At 53.9% G+C, this 22,618-nt stretch overlaps 1 protein-coding gene across 1 annotated transcript in view; it reads right to left on the bottom strand.

The window, feature by feature from the left end:
* AOAH (acyloxyacyl hydrolase) overlaps window positions 1-22,618 on the bottom strand; it is a 133,788-nt gene that overhangs the window by 77,695 nt on the left and 33,475 nt on the right. Inside the window, exons 4-8 of the mRNA XM_045827765.1 lie at window positions 22,172-22,271; window positions 9,547-9,606; window positions 5,497-5,567; window positions 1,885-1,945; window positions 731-801 (exon numbers count right to left, since the gene is read on the bottom strand). Of these exons, the coding sequence (XP_045683721.1) occupies window positions 731-801; window positions 1,885-1,945; window positions 5,497-5,567; window positions 9,547-9,606; window positions 22,172-22,271 (363 nt within the window). The remainder of the gene's footprint in view (window positions 1-730; window positions 802-1,884; window positions 1,946-5,496; window positions 5,568-9,546; window positions 9,607-22,171; window positions 22,272-22,618) is intronic.

Raw genomic sequence — 22,618 nt, 5'->3', positions numbered from 1 at the left:
GAGTGTCACTGAGAGACAGCAGGCTGTCCTGCTGTGGCATTTGGAACCTCTGCTCGGCCCCTTGGCCATTATCCCGGTGAGGGGTGTTGGCTGGAAACGCCGCCAGACCCAGCCTTCTCACGGTTGATCTGTCCCCGCAGCGCGTTGCTGTGGGCCAGCGCCAATGGGCGGACTAAAGGAACCTGCAGTCCGCTTTATTGGGGTATCCGACGCCATTAAAACGGTGCACCTCAAGTCCCCGACACCTGGGTGCTTTGGCACCGTGGTCACAGTGAAGGTGACGTATCCAGTGTCTTGAAGGGAGAGAAGTGATTGGCTGAACAGCAGCCCAGGACTAGAATGTGACGTGGTTGTCACTCACTGGAGCCCTCCCCTAAGTCCTGGCGGGAGGGGCGACTATTTCCCCGCGTGAGCCTGGGGCAGGTGGCTGGGAAGACGCCCAGAGCAGCTGTTCCTCCCACTAGACTGTAAGCTCCACGGTGGAGGAGGAGGCCTGTTGTCCTTCTGCTCAGCACCCAGCAGGGTGCAGCGGGGCTGGCAGTCAGCGGGTGCTCGGGAGTCTCTGGTGGAAAAAGAATGTTCTTGTTTCACCGAGCTTTGCCTCAGTCAGTCGGGATGGGGGCCCTCCTCTCTGGGAGCGTGAACCCCCAGGGCTGGGGGAAGGGGTGATGCTTCCTGCCTCCTTTTCAGAGGGCAGTTTTCCGGGCCAGTGGCCGGCAGAGACGCTTACCTCCTGCCGGGGTACGCCGTCTCGTCGCTGTCGTTGCAGTCCCGCCCCCGCCAGTGGTAGCCGCGCAGAGTCTGAAACCCAGGAGCACGGGAGAAGGGTCAGTCCTGCCGGACCTTCACGGGGAGGGACAGTCAGAGCTGCCTGGGGGGACTGGCCTCGGCCGTCTGTAACCCGAACACCGTCCAGGAACGCTGGCCATCGCTAAGGACGCTAAGGGGGATGATGATAAAATACAATGGGGGCGGGGGTGAAATGTGTCATAGCGCCAGGGCCAACAGCAGGGGGCAGTGTGTGCATATGTGAGTGTGTGTGAACGTGTGTGTACACACTGCTGGGTGTGTGCCTGTATGTGGGTGCAGGGGGGGTATACACATGTGAATATGCATGCACGCGGGCATGTTGCACACACATGTGGGTATGCGCGCACACATGTGCATATGTGTGCCTGTGAGCACATATGTGTCTCTGTGTGTCCCTGTGCATGTCCACCACCTATAGGACCATCCAACTCCCTGAGCTTTCTGTGTCACTCACCAGTCTTGTGGGGCTTTCATCGATTAGTTTATTTGGTCAAATGATCAATCATTTTACTGGATAATTAAAAATCTCTAGCTAAACTGGTTAATTACGTGGACTTATTACATGTCGGGCCTGCCTGGCTTGAAAGAATCAGGAGTCACGACAACGTCAGGCAGTGCCCTCAGTTCCCCGCTCCCAGGCGGGCGGTCCGAGACCTCGGCAGCTTCGGGCTCTGGGACACGTTCGGGGCCCATTTCTTTCACAGAGGGCGTCCCGATGCCCTGACAGCTCTACTCAAATGTGCCTGGCTACACGCTCTCTCTTGCACACTCACACACACTTTTGAAGGGTTACTTGAAGTAGGTGTATGAATTTCCAGAGTAATTCCCAACACCTTTCCGGATAATTTCAACCCCCACGGAGGTTTCCAGCTATGAATGGCCTCAGGAAACCCACACCCAGGCCTAAGACCCGCCTCAATGGTCTACACGTTATAAAGATGCCACAAAGCTCATAAACACTGTGAAACGGTGTAAAAATGCACTCAAGTGGGATTCAGCGCTGTCTTATCAAGGAGACTTGTGGGAAGAGCGGCAGGAGCCTGCGGCCATCTGGTTGCCATCAGCCATACTCACTGGGAACGGGCTGTGTTTGTCTGCGTCAGCATCTCTGAACGGCACGGAATTCTTTATGCTTCTGCAGGAAAGAAAACAAAACACCTGGTGAGCCGAGGCAAAGAGGGAAACTGTGAAAGCAAACACAGACATTTTGAGACGTGGCTGTTTGGCGTATACACGACAGAAGCCCATTCTAAAAATAAAATAAGGAGTACCAGGCAAACTTGGCCCATCTCTGCTCGCCACCCGCGGAGCTCTTCCCGCTCTGCCACTTGACTGGCCCCCGTGGGGAAGGCAGGTCGCTGAACCGAGGTTTTCATGGGCGCGGGTCCCGTTGTTGCGATTTCCCTGGGAAGGCGACTGCGTTTGGGGCCAGTCAGCGGGCCCAGCACTCGCGGTTGAACTTGGGCCATTTCATACACCATTCCGTGATGCAAGTCATTTCTTACAACTCTACTCTTGAAACTTAGGCTGAGGATCTTGAGACAGAAGATAGGAGATCCTGTTTGTATTTATGTGAAATAATACATATGTAGGCGTATGCGTTTGGAAAGTAAACAAGAAGAATAGGTTGTTAAGAGGGTACTCTCCTGATTTAGCATCGCTGCAATCAAAAACGGACAGTGCGCCCAGGCCAGGTGGCTCAGCTGGTTGGAGCGTTGCCCCATACACCAGAAGATGATGGGTTCGATGCCCCATCAGGCCACGGACTTAGTTGCGGGTTTGATCCCCCCCACCCCGAGAGGCAACCAACTGATGTTTCTCTCTCACCTCACTGTTCCCTCTCTACCCGCCTTCCTCTCTTTCTAAAATCAATGAAACCTACCCTCAGGCGAAGATTAAAGAGAACAGGCAGGGTGTAGGCACTGTGAATTCTGATCAAAACAAAACAGCAACAAAAACCGAAAACTTGATTGCGCCGTGGTGGGATCTGGTATCCTGCACACCTTTTTTTCCCAGTGAAGTGAAGCCTTGTCTCTGTTTATTTCCTCGTTTGTTCACCGAGTCCCCACTAAATGCTAAGCACAGTGGCGGGAACTAGGGATAAAAGGTTTACTAAGAAATGGTATCTCCACGCTCCCAGAGCTGGGGGCGCAGTGACAGAACAGGGTGTGGAGACCAGCGCCGATGAGCCTGGAGTACCGTGGGGGCCGAGTGCCTACGGTTAGTCTGGGAGCTGGAAAGCTTCCCACTGGTGAGGACCCCTCCAACGTGTTTTGAAGGCTTTTAGACCAGACAGGATGGGAGCAAGGAGGGGCACAGAGCAGGCCGGGCATTGCTGCCGGAGGGGACTTCATGGAAGGATTTGTCAGGAGAAGAAGACACGGTAGGTCTGTCTCTGCCACCTGCTGACTGTGCCGGTGGGCCAGGCGTTTCTCGTGCCAGAACCCACTTGCTCACCTAAAAGTGGGGCCGAGAGTCGAGGGACAGACAATGTCGCATCTCTGAGCCCGACCTTTGGGACCTGGCTGCTGGACTCAGACAGCAGAGGTATCCATGACTAGCTCTGTGACCTTGGGCACGTGATTTCACCTCTCCAGAAAATGGGACGATACTGGTGGCTGCCTTACAGGGCTGTACTGACAAAAGTTCCTGCAGCGAGAACAGTGCCAGGTACCTTTCGGTTATCATCATTGATACAGAGCCACGGGTGGTTTTGTAGGACAAAAACGAGGCTGCATTTGAATGTGCTTCGTAAACCACAGAGCACTGAATAAAGGTGACCTGGTGCAAATTAGGCTTGAACCACAATGAGTTGTAGAAAGAAGAAAATACACTGCTTTTGCTTTTTCCTGAAAGAAGAATTTCCCTTCTACATTAGGCCAGGAAAATTCCCTGCCTCAGATGCTCTGGAAACCAGCCTTGCAAAGGAGGTTCCATTGAAGAGTCGTCGCATTGGGTGCTGTGGGTCCATGTTTGATGTCCAACACGCAGTGATGCTCTCAGCAGGGAGGGGGCCAGGGGCCTCCCTTCCACAAAAGCTGGGCATGAGGAAGCGATCGGGGCCCAGGGAGCTGGATGCATCTCTGCCTCCCTGCATCCACTTTCTGTCCGGTATTTCCCACCACCCCTTGCCCCCATGTCCTGGTGCTTGCTCTCTGCATCCACCCCCATTCATGAAAACAGGTGCTGACCCTTTATGGGACCCAGGCCAACACTGCTCACAGCTGGTTTGCAGGAGCTGATGTGGCCCATGGACCAGGCAAAGTTCTTCAGCTCTTGGATCCCTAAGAGGCTCTGCATGCGGGCCGGAAGCCTCCCTTCCCCCTCTCGCGAGAAACGTCCACAGCAGACGGGCGGTGTGCAGTGGAGTTAGGTTCTGCGGAGCTCAGGAGAGGAAGGGCGGCGGGATGCCGGATATGTAACTCTGTCTTGGCTGAACTGTGTTTCACCGACCAGCTACGTTGAAGCTCTAACTCATAGTGCCTGTGAACGTGACCTTGTTTACAAAGAGGGTTTTGCAGATGTTATCTTGTTAGGATGAGGTCATTAGAGCGGGCCCTGATCCGATATGGCTGGCATCCTCCTAGAAGGGAAGATGGCCATATGGAGTTGGAGGCAGAGGCTGTAGGGATGCAGCCGGGGACACCGAGGGTTGACGGCCACCAGCAGAGGAGAAGGAGCAGGGAAGGACCCGACCCAGAGCCTCGGGGGTGTCTCAGAGGGGCCCTGCAGACGCCTTGCTGGCAGGCCTGCAGCCTCCAGGACGGGGAGTGAACGCACTTCTGCAGTTCTCAGCCAGCCGGGTTGTGTGTTTGACTGCAGCGACCCTAGGAGACTCATGCAGCCCCGCAGCCTGCCCCGCCTCTGGGCGCTGTCACCCGCAGGCCGGCCGTCAGAGTGAGAATGAGGCCGGGCTAAAATAGGCTCACCTGCCAGACAGGACCTGCCTCCGGAAGAGCAAGGAGGAAAGCCGCAGGCCCTGGGGCGGATGGTGTGCTCCCAGGGACTGCCCCGCAGCGACAGAGCGTGATGTGGGGAGCATCACCTGGACCTGCAGCTTCCACGGTCTGGCCCCGGGATAGAACGTGAGTGAGCTCTGGGATGGCGGGGGGATGGGGGGTGGGGAGGTGGGACAGAGACTGCTGTGGCCCAGAGAAATGCGGCGCGCCCCCGCTAGGTCCCAGGCCAAGCGGCCTGCGTTAAAATCACGTCCAAGTGATTCTGAGGGGCAGCCCTAACTTATCATGCACCTTAAATGTAGGCATGGGGAAACGGAGACTCAAAGACACTAAGTGGCTCATTTTCCTAGCCGGCTCAGGAGACGGCATCGCCCAGGAGCCGAGAATGTGGGTGTCCCCGAGGAACATGGGTGGCCCAGCACCCCTGGGTGGCGGGTCTCTCGGGTCCTCGGTGGGTGGGAGACCTGGCTTCGCCCGCAGCCTGTGTCCCTGCCTTGCAAGGAAGGCAGGTCTCGAGGTGCAGAGATACCGGTATTGGGTATGTTTCTAAAAGAATTTGTTTGGAGCTCATTTGTCCCATGGGTTCTGCACTAGTCACGAGCAGGAAGCACCTTCCCTTTCAGGGAGATGCTCTGTCCCCTTGAAGGGGGCGTTGGTCATTGGAACACAGGGGCAGCCAGAGCTGCCCCCCGGGCAGTCATCGGAAGGGTCGAGGTTGGATACGTACGATTTAATCTCCTGGCAGATCTTGGCCAAGAACGGGAGTGAACAAATGTCAGAACTGCTTCTGGAATGCTTCTGGAGGGGGAAACAAAAAAATAGCGAAAAGAGTTGTTTAGCTCAAGGAATGGCTCCCCAGTTTCCAGAGGCCCTCCCTTTCCTGCTGGCTCCAGAGCTGGGATTTCAGAACGCCCCTCTCTCCAGAACCTGGGCCACCCCGATCAGCTAAATTCACCTCTCGTGCCTGGCCCCACGCTGCATACTGGCTCCAGCCTGAGCCTGTGTTCAGGCTCCTCCCCCCTCCGGAGGGCAGCCCCGCCCTCCCACCCCGCCAGCATTCCCACCTTCCCCTGAGTGCCTTCACCCGTCCTTCCCCAAGGGACCGGCCCACTTAGGTCTGATCCCAAGGGACCGGCCCACTTCGGGCTGATCTACGCAGACAACCAGATTCCTCTTCCTCACTACACTCCAATGCGTTGGAAAAGGACTTGAACATGAAGGATGTTTCCAGTAAAACCATTCCCTCCTGTTAGACGAATGGGAAGCAGCAGCCAGGATGGGCCCCCCCACCCCCGCCCCAGGCGGGGGCAGAGGACAGGGCAGGCGCGAGCGGAGGGACTGCAGTTCCCTAAGCCTCTCCAGCTCTGCGACACATAAAAAGCCTGGCCTTTTGCTAAGTCGTGCCTCTAGAAAGATCGTGGTGTCTATGCTGCTTTGCTGTTTCCCCCAGAGGAAAGGAAAACACGACAGGGCAGACTAAGTTAGGGATGACCGTGTATCCGTGAAGGGAGAGACACCGCCGACTGCGGCCAGCCGGTGCCCGGGACCCCTGCTAACCTCAGGGTTAACCTCCAGGCCCGTTGGCAGCTGCAGACCTGGAGGCCTGATCCCAGGGTTTCTAACCTCAGCATTTTTTTTTTTTTTTGCCATTTGGGGCCAAGTAACTCTTAGCTGTGGGCTGTCTTGTGCATGGTAAGCTGGTAGCAGCGTATCTGGTGTGCAGCCACTGGAGGCCAGCAGCCCGAAAAAGTCCCCCGACAGTGCCGAATGTCCCTGGGAGAGGACCGCATGGCCACTGGCTGGGAACTACGGAAGTAAGGTGCGAAGTAGGGGACGGGGGTGAAAAGGAGGGGTGATCAGAAGGTGGAGTCCCGAGACCTGGTAACCGGTAGAGATCGGGACCGTGGACACGCCGTAAAACGAAGGCACGCCAGCATGAGATGCGCCCCAGCGGTGCTGGCAGTTTGGAAATGTGGACACGTTCTGAGACCAGAGGTCAACGCCAGGTGGCACTGGGATGTCTCAGCTGCTTCTGCACTGTAGTCTGACGGCCTTGGTCTGATAAACACAGGACAGCAAGCGGGGGTTCGAGTAAAGGGAACGGCAGTGAATGGGTGAGTGGGAGGTCAAGGCGAGAGTGACTGCTCTCTGCAAACAGCCAGCCTGAAGCGGAATCTCTGCGCGGTGACGTGCTTTTCAACTGTTGTCGGGAGTTACTTTGCTTGGGTTTACTTGGTCTGGGGTGGCGCTGGGACAGCAGCAATGTTGACGCAGGGGTGTCCAACCTTTTGCCGTCTCTGGGCCACACTGGGAGAAGAGTTGTCTTGGGCCGCACGTTAAATACAGGGTGACATGTCATCACAAAAAAATTCACAGTGTTTCAAGTAAATGTACGATTTTGTGTTGGGCTGCATTCATAGCCATCCTGGGCTGCGCATGGCCTATGGGCGCTGGGTAAAGGCTTCCCAGAAGATTCTATTGCGTAGATAGGTGTCAGTTCAGGGCCACCCTGCGCGGCACCCCTGGCTGTGCCCTGCGCGGTTTGGGCGCCTCCAGAGCCCACGATAGGAGAGGTGCGGCCTGGAATTCAGTGCCCAGGAGGCCTGGGAGAGGGCTGCTGACACGGCGGGAAGGCAGGGTGGGCACTTGGAAGTAGCTAAACCTGGATGTAAACGGTGAGTTTCTCCCTCCCGCACTGGGTGGGGCGAGCCAGTGACTTACCCTGTCTGACCCTCCGTTCTCCCATCTGTGCCACGGGGCCGACCCCGAGGGCACACTCTCTGCTCTGTAGGCGTGTTTGTGAGCCCGAAGGGAAGGGGTCCCGTGACTGGGGTTCTCGGAGCCCTTCGAGGCCAGCGCTCTGCCCAGGCCAAGGGAAGTCGCCCTGCGGAGGCTCGCGGGGCCTTCGGCAGGTGCAGACCTGCTTGGGAGCCTGGGGCTCCCTGCGGGAGCACAGACAGTGCAGTGCTTCCCCCCGTCTGGGTTCGCACGGCCCGCCGGCTGTGCCGACCCCACAGGCAGCCTACTGTGCGCGTCTCTCTGCATGCCGGCTAGGTCTGCGGCTCTCAGCCGCCCTGGGGAATTCACTGCCGCCGATATCCTCTGAGCTGTTTTCACGAAACGCTTATTTGCATTTTTTGATTATTTTTTTTTCCTTGAGAGCTTTAGTCTGGAGGGTAAATAAATTGGAGGGTTTTTTTTTTGAGAAGTGTATTATTGTTGAATTGTTCAGTAGAATTTGTGTTTTTTTTTGCTTCCTGCAAGAAATTATTGGAATCCTAGCCCGTGAATTATGCTCGCAGTTCTGGTGACAGAAATAGCAAACTGTAAAATCCTAATTAGCCTTTGAGTTCATGCCAAGGCAGTTTGTGCCGCGTGAAGAAAACAATGTCCTGAGAACAAGTGTTCAGACGCCTGGAGAGAAGAAGAAAGGACGGATCGTGCTATGTTCTCCAGCTCCGCTTAGAATTCTGAAGTGGCGGTCAAGGGTTTCAAGTGGCATTTCAATTTCTTGTTCCATGGCTTGAGCAGATGAGCTACACTAGCTCCAGTTGGACGGGAATTATTCACCGAATTAAATAATGATCAGCAAGGCAGACACAGTGAGGGATTGATAGATCGTGGAGGAGTGCCTGCATAGTGTCATGAAACATGCGTCTGCCTTGTACATCAGAACCCAAACGTCTCCTCCGCCTCCCCCTCCCGCCCCTTGGCCCCCCCGCCACGAGTAGTGTTGCCTGATGAGGCATTGCACTGGACAGACTTATGCTACATAATTATTTACCGTTTATCTGAAATTCAAATTTAACAGGGCATCCTCTATGTGTATCTGCTAGATCCAGCAAGCTGAGCAGGAAGGGATATTCCTTCCCTTTATTTTCACGAGGCCAAGCCAATCCAACCTTCACAGCAGTGCATGCTGGGAGTGATGGGCCGGCCAGCAGGGCGGAGCCGAGGACGGGCATCTGGCCCGTCTCCCTGTCTCTCCGAGGACCACAGCCTGGCTCAGGGCTGGGCACTGAAGGACACACCCTTTTTCCAGTCTACTCTCTTGCTTCCTTTTCACCGGGGGCTGATTTGTAACCGGGGCCTAAGTCAAATGCTTGACTCCATGATAACTGATTTGAGCGAAACATTCTCTCTGTGGAATCAAAGTATTATCACAACGAGGACAAATTAGGGAGAGGGATAACCATGTGACGACTGGACTAGTACCTACAGGGTGCTTGATGAGTCCCGGGCATGACACCGTGTGCTTCACACACTTCAGCTCTCTTAGACCTCACACCCATGCTTGGGGACAGGGACACTGTTACTGTCCCCATTGTACTGTTGGGAAAACTGAGGCTCAGTCTAAGGTCACACATTTAGAAAGCGGAGGAATGGGAGGACATTCAGCCTCCTCCAAAACGGCCGACCGGAGAGAGCGCAGGTCTCCGTGGGCGCCAGAGGACATCGGGAGGTCAGGGTACAGTTTTGGTTGTCATGCCTGGGGAGGGCTGGATAGGGATGCTGTCATCGAGTGGGTGGGGGACAGGGACGCTGCTAAACAACCTACTACGCACAGGACGGTGCCCACAACAAAGGACTATGAAGCCCAGGACGCCAGTGGTGCCGAGGTTGGGAAACGTTGCCGTAGAGAGAAGAGACGGGGAGGGGAGGGAGCTCACGTCCCTACTTGCAGCCCCCAGAGCAGCCTCAGCCTCCGAGGAGTGAGGACCGGGGCCGGGTGCCCTCGGCTGGGAGACGGCTGGCCCTCTACCCACTGCGGGCTTACCAGAGTTGGAGACTTCCTGACCATCTGTCTTGCCTTCTCCAGGGTGAATTTCCAGGGTTCCTATAAAGACAAAGTCAGACAGCATTACTGCGTGGGTCTTGTCTTTTCTTTCTGTGTCTTTTTCAAGGTTAGGATTTTTTCGAGTCTGTGAGTTTGGGACAAAGAAATGATTCCATAACTTCGTGATAAGACAGTTCTCAGGGAGGCAATTTCGTGTTAATAACGATCTCCAGGAAGGGGCTCCCACGGTGCCAGGTGTCACGCTAAGTACTTTGCAAACATTACCTTGTTTATTCTTCACGACAGCTCGGGGAGGTCTGACCTTTCACGCATGAGGAAAAGGAGACGCAGAAAAGCTAAGGAACCGGCTGCTGCCGGTCTCCGAGCTGGCGCCCAGCAGGCAGACACTCTGTCTGAATCCCTGCCTCCCTGGGAGTGAGGCTGCACCGCCTTCCCGAGCACCGGCTTGTCCGTGTGTCTGGAAGACCCCGGGTGGGAGGCGCCCCGGCCGACCTGGGCCGCAGTACTGGGCGATGGTTGGCAACTCCCTCTCCATCCCTCCTTCCCTTCCCTTCACCTGGCTCAACAACCCCTTCTTCTGACCATTTCTGGAGCACCTGAGCACCTCTGAGTTTACCCTGCTGCGAGTACAAAGTTAGCTAATCAATCCCCATAGCTATTGTTGTGGAATTCCATGTTTGTATATTTGTAGGAGGGTTGGGAGAAAAATAACCGGGTTGTGGTAAGGGATGGAGAGTATTTGCCCCCAGCACTGCCTCCCAGCACTTTCTGTCCCCCATTCTCCACCCCCAACCCCATGTCCTGGCCCTGCCTCCTCCCTCCTTGGTCTGCCCCTTGGACGGCACTCACGGAGCGTGGGGGACGGGTTCCACCCCCAGCTCTGCTCTTTACAAGCTGTGTGTCCTTCCATTGGTTCAACTCTGCTCCTTAGGAGGATAAAAAGCCCTGCTTTTGTCCTGTGCAAGGTGGGGTTTACAGTGACCACCCGCCCCCTCGTAAGGGGCCGTGAGGGTTACAGGCCGTCGTTTGAGTGAAGCCCCTGGCCCCGGGCCTGCCCCCCATCATCCCCTGCTCAATCATGGGTGTGTCTTTTTAAAGTATCTTCTTCAATTACAGTTGACACTGGATATTATTTTGTATTGGTTTCAGGTGCACAGTGTAGCGGTTAGACAGTCATACGACTTACAAAGTGTCCCCCCGATGTTTCCAGCGCCCCACCTGGCACTGTGCACCGTTATTGCAACATACTGACTACATGCCCTGGGCTGTGCTTTGCCATCCTGTGACTACTTTGTAACGACTAGTCCATACTCCTCAGTGACTGGAAAACTTCACCCCAGTCAGCAGGGAAGCTGGGGTTCTGGGAGAGCATCACAGTTCCGACTCCAGGTAACTGAGAAGGTTGTCGCTGCCTTGAAGCAGAAAAAAGAAAAAGGATCCTGGAATGGGACTTCAGAGCTGGCCGCTCAGCAGGAGGGGCCTCTTGGGAGAAGCTGGCCCTTGCTGCTGATGGGTGTTCGGGACCGGAGGCCCCACGTGACTCCCAGGTGGTTCTTTACCCGGGAGAGGCCTCCCCCACCCTGGAGCCTGCTTGTCTGCAGACCTCAGCCATGCTGCACGAACACGAGCAGGGGAGGGAGGGCTCAGGGTTGGGGTACACTTTCCAAGAGCAGCTTTAGGAAAGAGGGCTGCAGAGCCAGCTGCCGCCCGCCCTCTGCGCACACGGCGGCTGCTGCCTCTGAAACCCTCTCTCCTGCTGTCTGCTCCAACTCACACTCCTACGGCTCAGGTTCAGAGGACGGCGCACCACGGCTCTCAGGGCAGAGGCAGCAGCCCCTGGCACCTACACTCACGTGTTAGCGACGTGGAGAAAGAAGCCGCTTTGCAGGTGGGCCTGGTTGCCAGGATCCCTCCTGTGTATGTTTCTTAAAGCACCGAAACACTGCGGTGTGTCAGGGGGTGAACAGTCGTGTTCCTGGGGACTCGAGGGTCCCCATCACAGCCCAGGCCACCCAGCCTCTCCCAAGGACTCCCCAGACGTCTTTGGGATCAGTCACCAAGGTCATGGTACAGCCTGTGGGCGCCTGCAGACCACGCCCAGCCTGCATTCCGATTGGCTGGCAGCAGGACCAGGCCAGTCCGTGGTAGTCCTCGCCTTTCAGAAAGACGTGTTAAACAGAAAGACTGCTTAGGGAACAGCCCCGTCGAAAGACCAACCCTACTGGAGGCAGCTCTGGCTTTCTCTGGAAATTCTAACGTGTCCCGGAAATTCTCCCATTGTGTAAAACAAACATCTCTGGCAGGATCACGATGACATTAGATCCAGGGGCACACTGCTGTTTTGGAGTTCTTTCTGGCTGCCCTAAAGGTCAGCCTAAAGGTCATTCTCGTTCTGCACAATATTGACACTGGACGGTGGGGCCCCTGCTTCTCTGCCTGGGGGTACCCCTGTGCATTTGACAGCTGGGATCAAGATCCATGGGGCCTCACACAGTCCCTGCTACATAGTAGGTGCTCAGTAAATATGGAAATAAAAAGTGAGAGAAAACATTTATGACATTACAGCAAGCAACGGCAACAGGCTACCCAATTTTATAGACCCAGAAGAAATCCTGCACAGAAATATGCTATGATAATTGTGGGCGATAGTTTTCCTTCTGGGTCTTTTCTGTGTTTTCTAAATTTTCAAGAATAGGTACACATTCAGCAATCAATGCTTTAAAAAAAAAAACCCAAACCAAAAACCAAACACAATACATGTTGCCCTGGTTTTACTGAAGTAGAAAACGATGTGTTCCCAGTGCAGGGATGCAGTGAGGACCCTGGCGATTTGGGGGTGCACACACATCCGCTCCCCCCCCCCCGAGTTTCCACTGGGCAAGGAGACGGACCAGGAGCCTGTACAGCAAACAGAAGTGGGGGGAAGCGGAGAGGGGCCGTGGCAACCTCTCCCTAGGAGAGGGCCCTTGGTTCCCCGCGAGAGAACTGACCTGATTTTAATGCAGCTCAGTTCTCTGCGGGGGGGAGGTCCGTGGTTAGTGAGGGAGAGAGACAGGCAGCATCAGTCAAGTGCCAGGGGCCGCACCTAATGTCCTTCGTGCGGGGTCCGACTGACACTCCTGCGGGCCTGGCGGAAACACCGAGGGCAGCTTCCTCAGGACCCGGCCTGACCACAGCGCCGCCGCCTCCCCCGGCTCAAGCATGCCGATACCAACAGAAAGAACACATCTAGACGGAGGGCTGACCTTTATTCCCCAGAAGAAAAAACAAGTAAGGACTCAGAGACATTTGGGAAAACTCAGTAGTTGGCTCGTCTTAATGGCAGGAAAGGAGGCGAAAGGCCAGCGAGTGGAATGAAGATAATTATCATTCCTTGGTGACCGTTCGTGGTTGGCGACCCAGGGTCTAAGCTGTCGCTTCTAAAGGATGAGAACCACGCTTTCATCTTCTTTAAAAGGAAACCTTTAGACTCGGCAGGGGCGACCCGCCTTCTGGCGTCTCTGTGCCACACTGGAAGAAGAAGCGTTGTCTTGGGCCGCACATGAAATGCGTTGTGACACGTAATCACCAATAACTCTCGTCACGTTTTAAGCAAATTGACGATTTTGTGTTGGGCCACACTCCCAGCCATCCTGGGCTGCATGCAGCCCGAGGGCTGCCGGTCGGACACCCCTGCTGGAGGGCGCACCTGTAGTCGCTGGATGAGGAGGAAGTCTGGGGTCGAGGGGGACTGTGAGCTGGGCAGAAACGCTTCTGGCTGGAAGCTGAACAGATGTTAACGACACCAGCAGCTCCCCCCCCGCCCCGCCCCCCAGCCGTGAGGGACTTGGCGCTGGGAACGCCCGCTCCATCCCGCGATCTGCGCTGGTCGCGTCTCCTCGGCCCCTCCTTCCTCTCTCCCTTGGGTGGTCGCGCATCCTTCTCCCTGCTGCAGGCCCCCTTAAGGGTCTGTTTAGCACGTGTGCACGGGTTGCCCGGGAAGCGGTCTCGGAGGCTCATGGAGATACAGCTCTCAGCCTGCAGGCTTGTAGCTCGAAGAGCCGTGGGTAGGTGCACCGGATTTCTCTGTCTGAGAGCTTGGGGAATTCCAAGGACGACAGGGCACCGGGCCCTGGCAGTCTGACGGAGGAAAGGCCGACCCTTTGCTTGATCGCCAGAGAATGCAGAGGCGCCCATCCATGGTGGCCCATGGAAGACAGGGTCCGGCAGAAGCAGCGCCTGCTCCAGTGGGGAGGGTAGGGTCATCGTATGGGTGTCATAACGCGCAGTTTTAATTCGGACACGTCGCTGAAAATGTCATACGGTGTGCTTGAGGGTGATGATACTGTGTTGTAGAATTACAGGCCGATGGTTTTGTGATACAAGATTTTGTAATAGAAAAAGGGGGTGTTATTTGTGCCAGACCCTGTCTAATACTTTTTGTCTAGAATGATTTAAGGGCCAGCCCACACCAGGGGTAGCCCAGAGTCTTCAGACGGGGCAGAGGCTTGGTGACGACAGCTCTCACTCCCCAGTGTGGTGATGGCGCCGGGCCCTGGGCTCTGACGCGGATGGGTGAGGGAAGGACAGGGCCACACACGCATATTGCTGGGTCTGCCCTCTGCCACCCATCAGCCCAATGGGAGTCCCTGCAACAGGAAGCGAGTTGCCAAACCTAGCACTTGGCATGTGAGTAAAACTTCCGTTTTCAGCGGAAGCTTTTTAAATGTGTTGGCCACTAGATGGTGGTCTCCGTGTCCTTTCCTAATTTAAAGTGAGTATGGACTCCAGAGTGTTTGCGGTTGGAACCCCAGCTCTGCCATTTACTAGTTACGAGACGTTGGACACGTTACTTAAGCACCTGGAGCCTCAGTTTGCTCATCTGCAAAATAGGGATGACGATGACACTTTGTGTGTGTGTGGAGATTGAAGAAGATAGTACTTAGAATAGGGCCGTGCATACAGTAAGCACAACGCTAGAGTAAACAACAATCAGTGCTTTTATTTTGGGTTGTTATCACCAACAGACAGGTGGGAAAATTAAAATAGTTAAAACAGTCTACATAAATATATGCTATGTTTCAATGGTCCTAATAACCATCCCAAGAGAAAAGTGTTACGTCTCCCATTTTACAGATGGGAAAACCAAGGCTCAGAGTTACGTAACCTAACCAGGGCCACTCTGCAAGCAGAGCTGGTGGTGCTCACGTCTCTCGATTCCAGCGCCTTTCCCACTATTGCCACGCTGTTTTCCAACAATGAGGTAAGCCTGACACTGTAACACAGGCAACAAAATGTGACTTAGACGCTTACACCGAGGCTCAGCAGCAGGGCGAGAGTAACTCGCATGGCGTGTGGAAGGATTCATGCAAAGGGTCACACGGTCAAGGGAGAGAACCGCTGTGTGTGCCAAGAACCTGTGCCCTGTGCGGGAATCCATGTAACCCAGGTGCGAGCGTAGTTACGAGCCCCTGACTGGTAATGAAAGGAGAAGTGTTCACCCAGTCAGTCACTTCTCTGTGCAATCATTCATTGCATTCGTGCATTCCTCAGCTGCTCACTGAGCATCTGCATTGTGCCACGCATTCTGTATTAGGGATGCAGTTGTGAATGACACATAACCCTTCTCATCAAGGGCTTTACAACCTGGGAGAGAGTCTTTACAGAACATGGTAATGAGAATACAGCGTGGAAAGTGTTACGTGGTAGTTACTATTATCCCTATTTTATAGATGAGGCAAACTGAGGCTCAGACCAGATAAATAACTCGCTCAAAGGGACCGAGCCAGTAAGCGGCACAGCCCAGCTTCAGTTCAGCCCTGCTTGGCACAAAAGCCCACGACCCTTGGCACAGAAGCCCACGCCTTTGGCCTTGCTCTGGGAGGTGCAGCCAGGGGCCCTAGGAAGGGAGACCATGGTGCTTCAAGTTAAAAAAGTGTGGGAAACCCGTGAACTAGGCAGAGGAGAGAGCAGTCACACACATGGGCATATTTGACATTTTGAGCCACTTGGGGGTAGGACTGCTATTTAGAAAGCCACCTCTCCAAATGCTGCGGCCCAAGCGCACCGGACTGGGCGGAGCGCGACAGGCCGGCGTATAAGGGCCACAGTATCCGGGGGCGGCTCCAGACCTCAGGATAAGGTCCCTTGACGTCTGGGAGTGTCGGTGAGCTGGTACGACGCCTTCGCTCACTGGGCCTTCTCAGGCTCTGGGAGGTTCGAGAGTTGCATTTTGCTACACTTAGGAGTGAAGGAAGTAAACAAAAATCGTATTTTTTAGCCGTGCATGTCTGAGGTGAACAATTTTTAGGGACTGCCTCCTCGGCTGACCATTGTAGCAGCGGTGGATCTGAGAACGGCAGAAGGTCCCTTCTGTTCACGTCACGCGTGCGACAGCGGTGCCAGGTCCCCACAAAGACGAGAGCTCCTGGGACGTGACAGGATGACGTCAGGCGTGTGTATTTTCTGGCCGAAGGTGAGGCTCGTGTTCAGGGGCCGGGGGGTGGGGCGCGATCACTGAATTACTCTGGCTCTTTTCTGGGAGTTTTTAAGGAGAAGACGTTCCTCACTCCCAAATGTAATGGTGTGCAAGTTGATTGACTGATGGAGAAGGCTTGAAAGAAGCCATCACCTAGGTGTTGACTGCTCACTCACGGCAGTACGTGCACTCCTAACCCCGGCCTAGAGAAGACAGGGGAAAGGGACTGAAGAGGGCTTTGTGCAATTTCTTTCTTTTTAAAAAAGATTTTATTTATTTATCTTTAGAGAGGGAAGGGAGGGAGATAGAGAGAAACATCAATGTGCAGTTGCTGGGAGTCATGGCCTGCAACCCAGGCATGTACCCTGACTGGGAATCGAACCTGCGACACTTTGCTTCGCAGCCCGTGCTAAATCCACTGAGCTACGCCAGCCAGGGCTCAGCGCAATTTCTATTAGGTAGCATGTCAAGGCCTCCCTGCCTGTGGGCTTTTATGAAGTAGTGGCACGTCCGGCCTTCGGGCGGACCTGGCTGGTCTGTTACCATGTCCAGTTCCACCGTACACGGCTGTGGCTCTTTCCCAACACACAGGACACAATAAGCTCTGCTGAAGCTCGATATGATTTTCACGTCCTGACGTTTCTCAGTTGGGCATTCATGACTGTAAGGCATGTGGAAACAGTGAAGTCCGTGCATGCCACTTGCTTCCTCCAGGGACAAAAGATAAAAGCAAAAGAGAGAAGCTACTACTTTTAAATGTATTCTGGGTTTTTTTTTTCCCGACCAAATGTCTCCATTTAGCTACATTTTCTTCCTTTGCTCAGGCCAGCGATTTTCAACCTTTTTCATCTCATGGCACACATACACTAAATACTAAACTTCAGCGGCACACCAAAAATATATCTTTTGATGATCTGGGAAAAAAATAGGTATAATTTTGATTGATTTACAAAAATAATAGTATTTCACTATCCTTTTTGCTGCAAAGTGACTTAAAATAGTCACAGGTGCCTATGCTTGTATATAAGGATTTCTGGTACCGTGAATTAACCAATCAGACGCAACGTTATTATGCGATGTGACCAGTAAGTTGCAGCTCTAATGTACGACCTACATATTTATGGTTCAAGACAGGGCATTCACACCGGGAGGCTATTGTGTCGGCTGTTGTCATTTTTCAATTGGAGCATCTAAGGGAAAAGAGGTCAGTGCCCCTGACTAAATGGTTGGGCATCGCATGCTTTAAAGATTCTTGTGGTGCACCCGCGTGGGGCCGCGCACCAGTTGCCGACCCCTGTCCTAGGCGAGTTCTGCATTGTATGGCTATTGTATCATCAGCACAATGGGCCACACTACCCCTGCCCTTTTTCTCCAGGCAACACCTTTAAAAATAACCTTCTTTTAAACAGCACTAGTCCCACCCCCCCTCCTTTTCCTGGTATCACTGTTCATCGATTTTACCACCGTGGTCACCACCATCATCACTACAGAGCACTTCACCATCTTTAAGAAATTGTCCTATTCCAGGCATTTCTTAGGCGTTGTACTTTACACCAACTTAGACAGGAAGGAGCAACTGTTCTTAATCCCGCTTCACAGGTGAGAGACCCAAGACCCGGTGCTGTTCAGAAAATGTGTGCGAGGTGTCACAACCGACTGTTTCATTTCATTTTGACTCTTTTCCCTAGGGCCTGGGTGCGCACACACATGTTCTCCAGGGCTAGACTCTATGGGTGACTCTCTTCACAGGCTGTGGTCCTGCTCTTCAAAGCCCATCATTTCTGGCGCATGATTAGGTTGGGCAGACGGTAGGGGTGGTTCAGTAGTTGGGCGGACTTAGGTCAATTTTTTGGTGACACAGTATTCTGATTTTTAAAATTATTCTACTTGCATTCAGGTTGCTAGATCGGTCCTGCTGAATGTTACACACTCAATCAATCTGTAATTAGTCTTATATTGTTGCTGTGACAGATTAGCCCAAATGTAGTGGCTTAAATCAATGTGGATTTATTCTTTCAGTTCTGTAGTTCAGAAGTCTGGAATAAGCCTAAAATCAGGGTCCCTGTGCCACGGAAGGTAAAGTTGGCAGGTGCTGGGGATTCCCACGAGCACCTCTTTGGGGGGCCATTGCTCTGTGCGCCACACTGTTCTTGCAACAGATTTTTATTGAGCAATTACTAAGTGCAGCAAACTGTGCGGGGCTCCGGGGAAATCCAATGGCCCAGCGTGTGTTCGAGGCATAAAACAGCCAGGTTACTGTTGTCGGGGCGTTCACACCTTCACAGAAGGGGCAAACCCTTTGGGTGGTGGTTACAATTCAGCCTGCGGTTTCTCTAGCCTATTTTCCTCCCCTCCCCTCCTTTCTCTTCCTCTCCCTTCCCCTTTCCCTCCCTCCTGGCGTCAGCTGAACACCGCAGATGGTTTCTCGATTCGCTTAGTCAGGGACAGACTGTGTCGTTTTGAACTCCTGGTAGATGAGGACATGGGGACACAGGTACAGGATGGGCAGGAAGCGGGCCTGAGGTTTTTGACTGATGTGTAGATAACGAATAGGTGGGCCACTGTGGCCTCTTTTCAATGCGGTCTCATCTGTCACGTCCGTCCCCCCTGGGGCCTGACCCCTGTGGCTGTCACTGCTGGGTCTGTCCTGCAGCTTCTCCACACTGAGGGCCCCGTTCACCCCTCCACCCGTGGCACTCGTGTCCCAGGGCCCACGGCTCGCTTCCCACCACTTCCATGTTACCAGGATCTGAAAGGCATGGAGGGCAGGGCACAAAGGGTGCGGGGTCCTGCTGGTGAGGAATTAGCTGGTTGCACGGCAGCAGTTTGATCCAAAGTAACAGGAGCCCGGGAGTATCAGCGAGACACGAGACACGGGGAAGAGTGGTAAGAACTTGGGCTTAACGACAGACGGAGCTGGGGCTGAGTGCTCCCGTTCCCACTTCCTCGCCGGGCAGCCCGGGCACACCCCGTGACTTCTCCTCGTCTCGGTGTCCTCACCTGCACAATGAACGCACCCGGGGCACCGTCACAGAGACTGTGCGCGCCTAGGATGTGACCCGCACACCAGGTGTGCGCCCGGCAGGAAGGAGGCAGCGACAGTGGGCCAGAGGCAGAGCTGCTGCCCCACGGGCCTGCCTCCCGGTTAGAAAGTCTGTGCAGACCTATGTCTTGCATCCTGGTCCTCAGCTATGACGTGCGGACAATACCACCGCCTACTTCACAGGACTACGTGGTGACTCTGTACGGCATTTAGAACAGCACAGGCACCTTGCAGACTCAGAAGGTACCTTATGAGGATGGCTGGGAGCAGGGTTGACATTCTGTGACAACAACTAGGAGTTGTTTTACAGAGAAGGGGATGGAGCCGGGAGCTGGACGGAGCTGGTGTTGAAGGGCCGGCGGGGTGGAAAGGATGAGCGAGGACAGAGGTGCAGAGGTGGGGAGGTTGAGGGGGGGTCGGGGGGAGTCCGTCTCTCCTTCCGGCGGCAGTGGGGGGCCCCGAGGATACTAGTGGAAGTCCAGGAGGGCTCTTGGAGAATCCCAGAGTGCTAAGTGAAACTGTTTGCCTAACGGTGTAGGCGATGTGGAGACCGCAGCTGGGGGATAACCTGACTAGAGGTGTTCACTGGGAAAACTAGCGTGGCCATGGAGTAAGGAGCATCTGACTGTCCATCGGGGAGGCAAGCGGGAAGCCGGTGGCACTTCATTTGTGTATCCGACAAATACTTCTGTGTTAGGTGGGAGGGCCGACCCCGGACATCGGGGGTACAGTGGTGCACAGGACAGAGCCTGTCCCCCGGGAGGTTAGAGCCCAGTGGGCACTCCCACTCCGTCACTTAAAACAAGGCAGGTTCACTGAGGGGGGCTGCTGGCGCATTGACAAGAGGGGCGAGAGGAAGGGGTCAGGGACGGCTTCCCCGCAGCCGGGACGTGTGCGCCGAGACCTGCAGGATGAGGAGTCCGCCCAGCTGCAGGACAAGGGAGACATTGCATGTGTGTGTGTGTGTGGGGGGGGGGGTGACAGGGTTGTCTTTGTCTTCTAGAAAGGCGTCTCTGGCATCAGTGCAGGGAATGTACTGGGAGTAGGGCAACAGCAGATCGGGTTGGACTAACTGGGGAGTTATAGCAGGAGCTGCATCAAAAGATGGTTTGACGTGGCTGGCGTAGCTCAGGGGATTGAGCGCGGGCTGCGAACCAAAGTGTCGCAGGTTCGATTCCCAGTCAGGGTACATGCCTGGGTTGCAGGCCATGACCCCCAGCAACCATACATTGATGTTTCTCTCTCTCTCTATCTCCCTCCCTTCCCTCTCTAAAAATAAATAAATAAAATTTTTTAAAAAAAAGATGGTTTGACTTTGGGTAGTGGGCACACAAGGCAATACGCAGGTCCTGTATGAGGGAAATGAAACCTATGTGATCTTATTAAGCAATGGCACCCCAACACATTGAATTAAAAAAGGGTAAATTTAAACATTTAGTTCCAACCTCCAGAAAAAATAGAGAGAGATGATTTTGTGACTACTTTCTGCAATGATACCGTTACACAAAGAACTCGGTGAGTCTCCCAGACAAGGGAAGCCAGACACACAGGAGAAGGTACGTGTGATCCCATTTATGTGAAGTTCAAGAGTGGAACTGTGCATAAATGCCCTCATCGGTGGTGGTCGATTACAGGGTGGTGGCTACATGGGGGGGTTGGGGTTTGACTGGGAGGGTCATGAAGAAGGCTTTTGGCAGGGCGGAAATTATTTTCATCTGGATCTTTACCCACCTTTAGTAGGCAGGTAGTTCTACCTACTAATTTTGTAGGTGTAATTAGTGGGCCATGAAAAGGATATTTTGAGCATGAATTCAATAGAATATAAAGATACACTTTTTAGAGTGAACATTTTGGGACTCCGTGTCGTGGCAGGCGTGACGTTTACGTAACATGATGTTCTTTAAGGAAGTCTCAGCAACCCACCCCCTTGCCTTTGTGCAGACGTGTTGCCTTTGCCCTTTTCTCAGACGGCAAACATCGCCAGTGCAGTCTTCGACGCTAGTTGAACACATGGGAAGTATTTTTGTTTAAATTGCAATTAATGAACTCTTCTAGAAGCCAGAGGAGCCCTCAGTTTCTCAGGTGGAGTCAGGGGAAATGGAACAGCCACCCGGGCCCTTGTGTGTCTCTCTCCGCTGCTTAACGACAGTCAGTCCGCAGACTCCTGGTCGCTGGGTGGGTCCCACAGTGTTCAACAGACTTCATCTCAATGAGAATACAAAGGGGATGGCAAACAGAACAGAAGCCTGTTGTGTGATATGCAGAAAAACTAGGATCTGGGAAAGGAGGCAGAGAATTTTATTTGATTTTGTAATTTCTTTTTTTTTTTACAGGACGCTTCTGAAAATCTGTATTGTGAGACCTAACTGGGTTCCCTAGGCCGCGGTTATTGGGAGCACGGGAAGGGCATCGTGGCCACATTCGTGCAGCTTCCCACCACCTGCGTTCCCGTTAAAAACCGTCCAGCACGGTATAATGCACGCAGGGTATACCGAGCAGCTCTCTCCGAATAACAGTCATATTGATGAGACTGACATGAGCCATCATTTTTATTAACACTTCTTTTAAATGTAGCAGGCACAGTGGTAAACATTTGAGGTGTCTTAGCTCACCTGCTTCCCACAATTAACTTTGAAGGAGGGATTTTAGGGATCTGATTATACTCCTGTTCTGGGCGAGAACGATCAAGCTCAGACTAGGGGGACCGGCCACCCACGTTTCCCCAGGATGCGGGGCTCTCAGTGCTGGTACCGAGAAAGTCCTGGGTGAACTCGGGTGAGTGAGTCACCTTATGAATGTGACTTGTTTTGATTTTTCATCGGTAGAAGGATTTAAACCTCTTCCCCCCTTGGCTGGCCAGATTCCCTGCCGATTGCCAGCCCAGCATAGTGATTACACAGGAAAGGCGTGCTTTGGCAGCGCAGGAGGGAAGGGACTCAGGTGGACACTGGGAATATCGTGTCACCTCATGTAATTGAAAATGTCATGTTGCCTCTTGCGGTCCCCGAACCGCCGAGCGAGTGAGGCAAGGCGCCCCTTCATGGCACTTCCAAAGAGCTTGCGCGTCGCCAGAATCTGGCTTTCCCGCGTGCAAACCCACTCACCTGGGACAGCGGGTAGAGGTGACACAAGGCCTGTCCAGGCTCCTGGTGACAGAACTTCAGGGTGTGACACACCACATCAGCATTCATGTCAGCGTCCAGCCTGGAGGGAAACGGGGCGAAACAAAAGCCGTTAAGATCTCTGGGGCGTTAGACAAATAGAAGCTATTTCCAAGGCAGGTACGTCCAAGAATGGATTCTAATACCCTCCCCCATTGCACCGTGGCCTCTGAGTTCAGTTCTGTGGATGCTGGATTCCAACGATTTCCTGCCACCTTGGTCCCACCTACATTTAGAATAAGGTCTTGGGAGCGGGGGTGGGGGGGGGGGCTCGAACGGCTGGAACCGTGTCAGCTTCCCACAGGAGCAGAAGATTCTTTTCAGCAGAAACCACAAATAGAACCGCGAACGGAAAATGGACAGGCGTCTAATTTCATGGGAACGATATTT

The sequence above is a fragment of the Phyllostomus hastatus genome, unplaced genomic scaffold (assembly GCF_019186645.2).
Source record: "Phyllostomus hastatus isolate PE091 unplaced genomic scaffold, TTU_PhHast_1.1 phas_scaffold_78, whole genome shotgun sequence".
Classification (NCBI taxonomy): Eukaryota; Metazoa; Chordata; class Mammalia; order Chiroptera; family Phyllostomidae; genus Phyllostomus; species Phyllostomus hastatus.
This window is presented reverse-complemented; position numbering and strand designations above follow the sequence as displayed.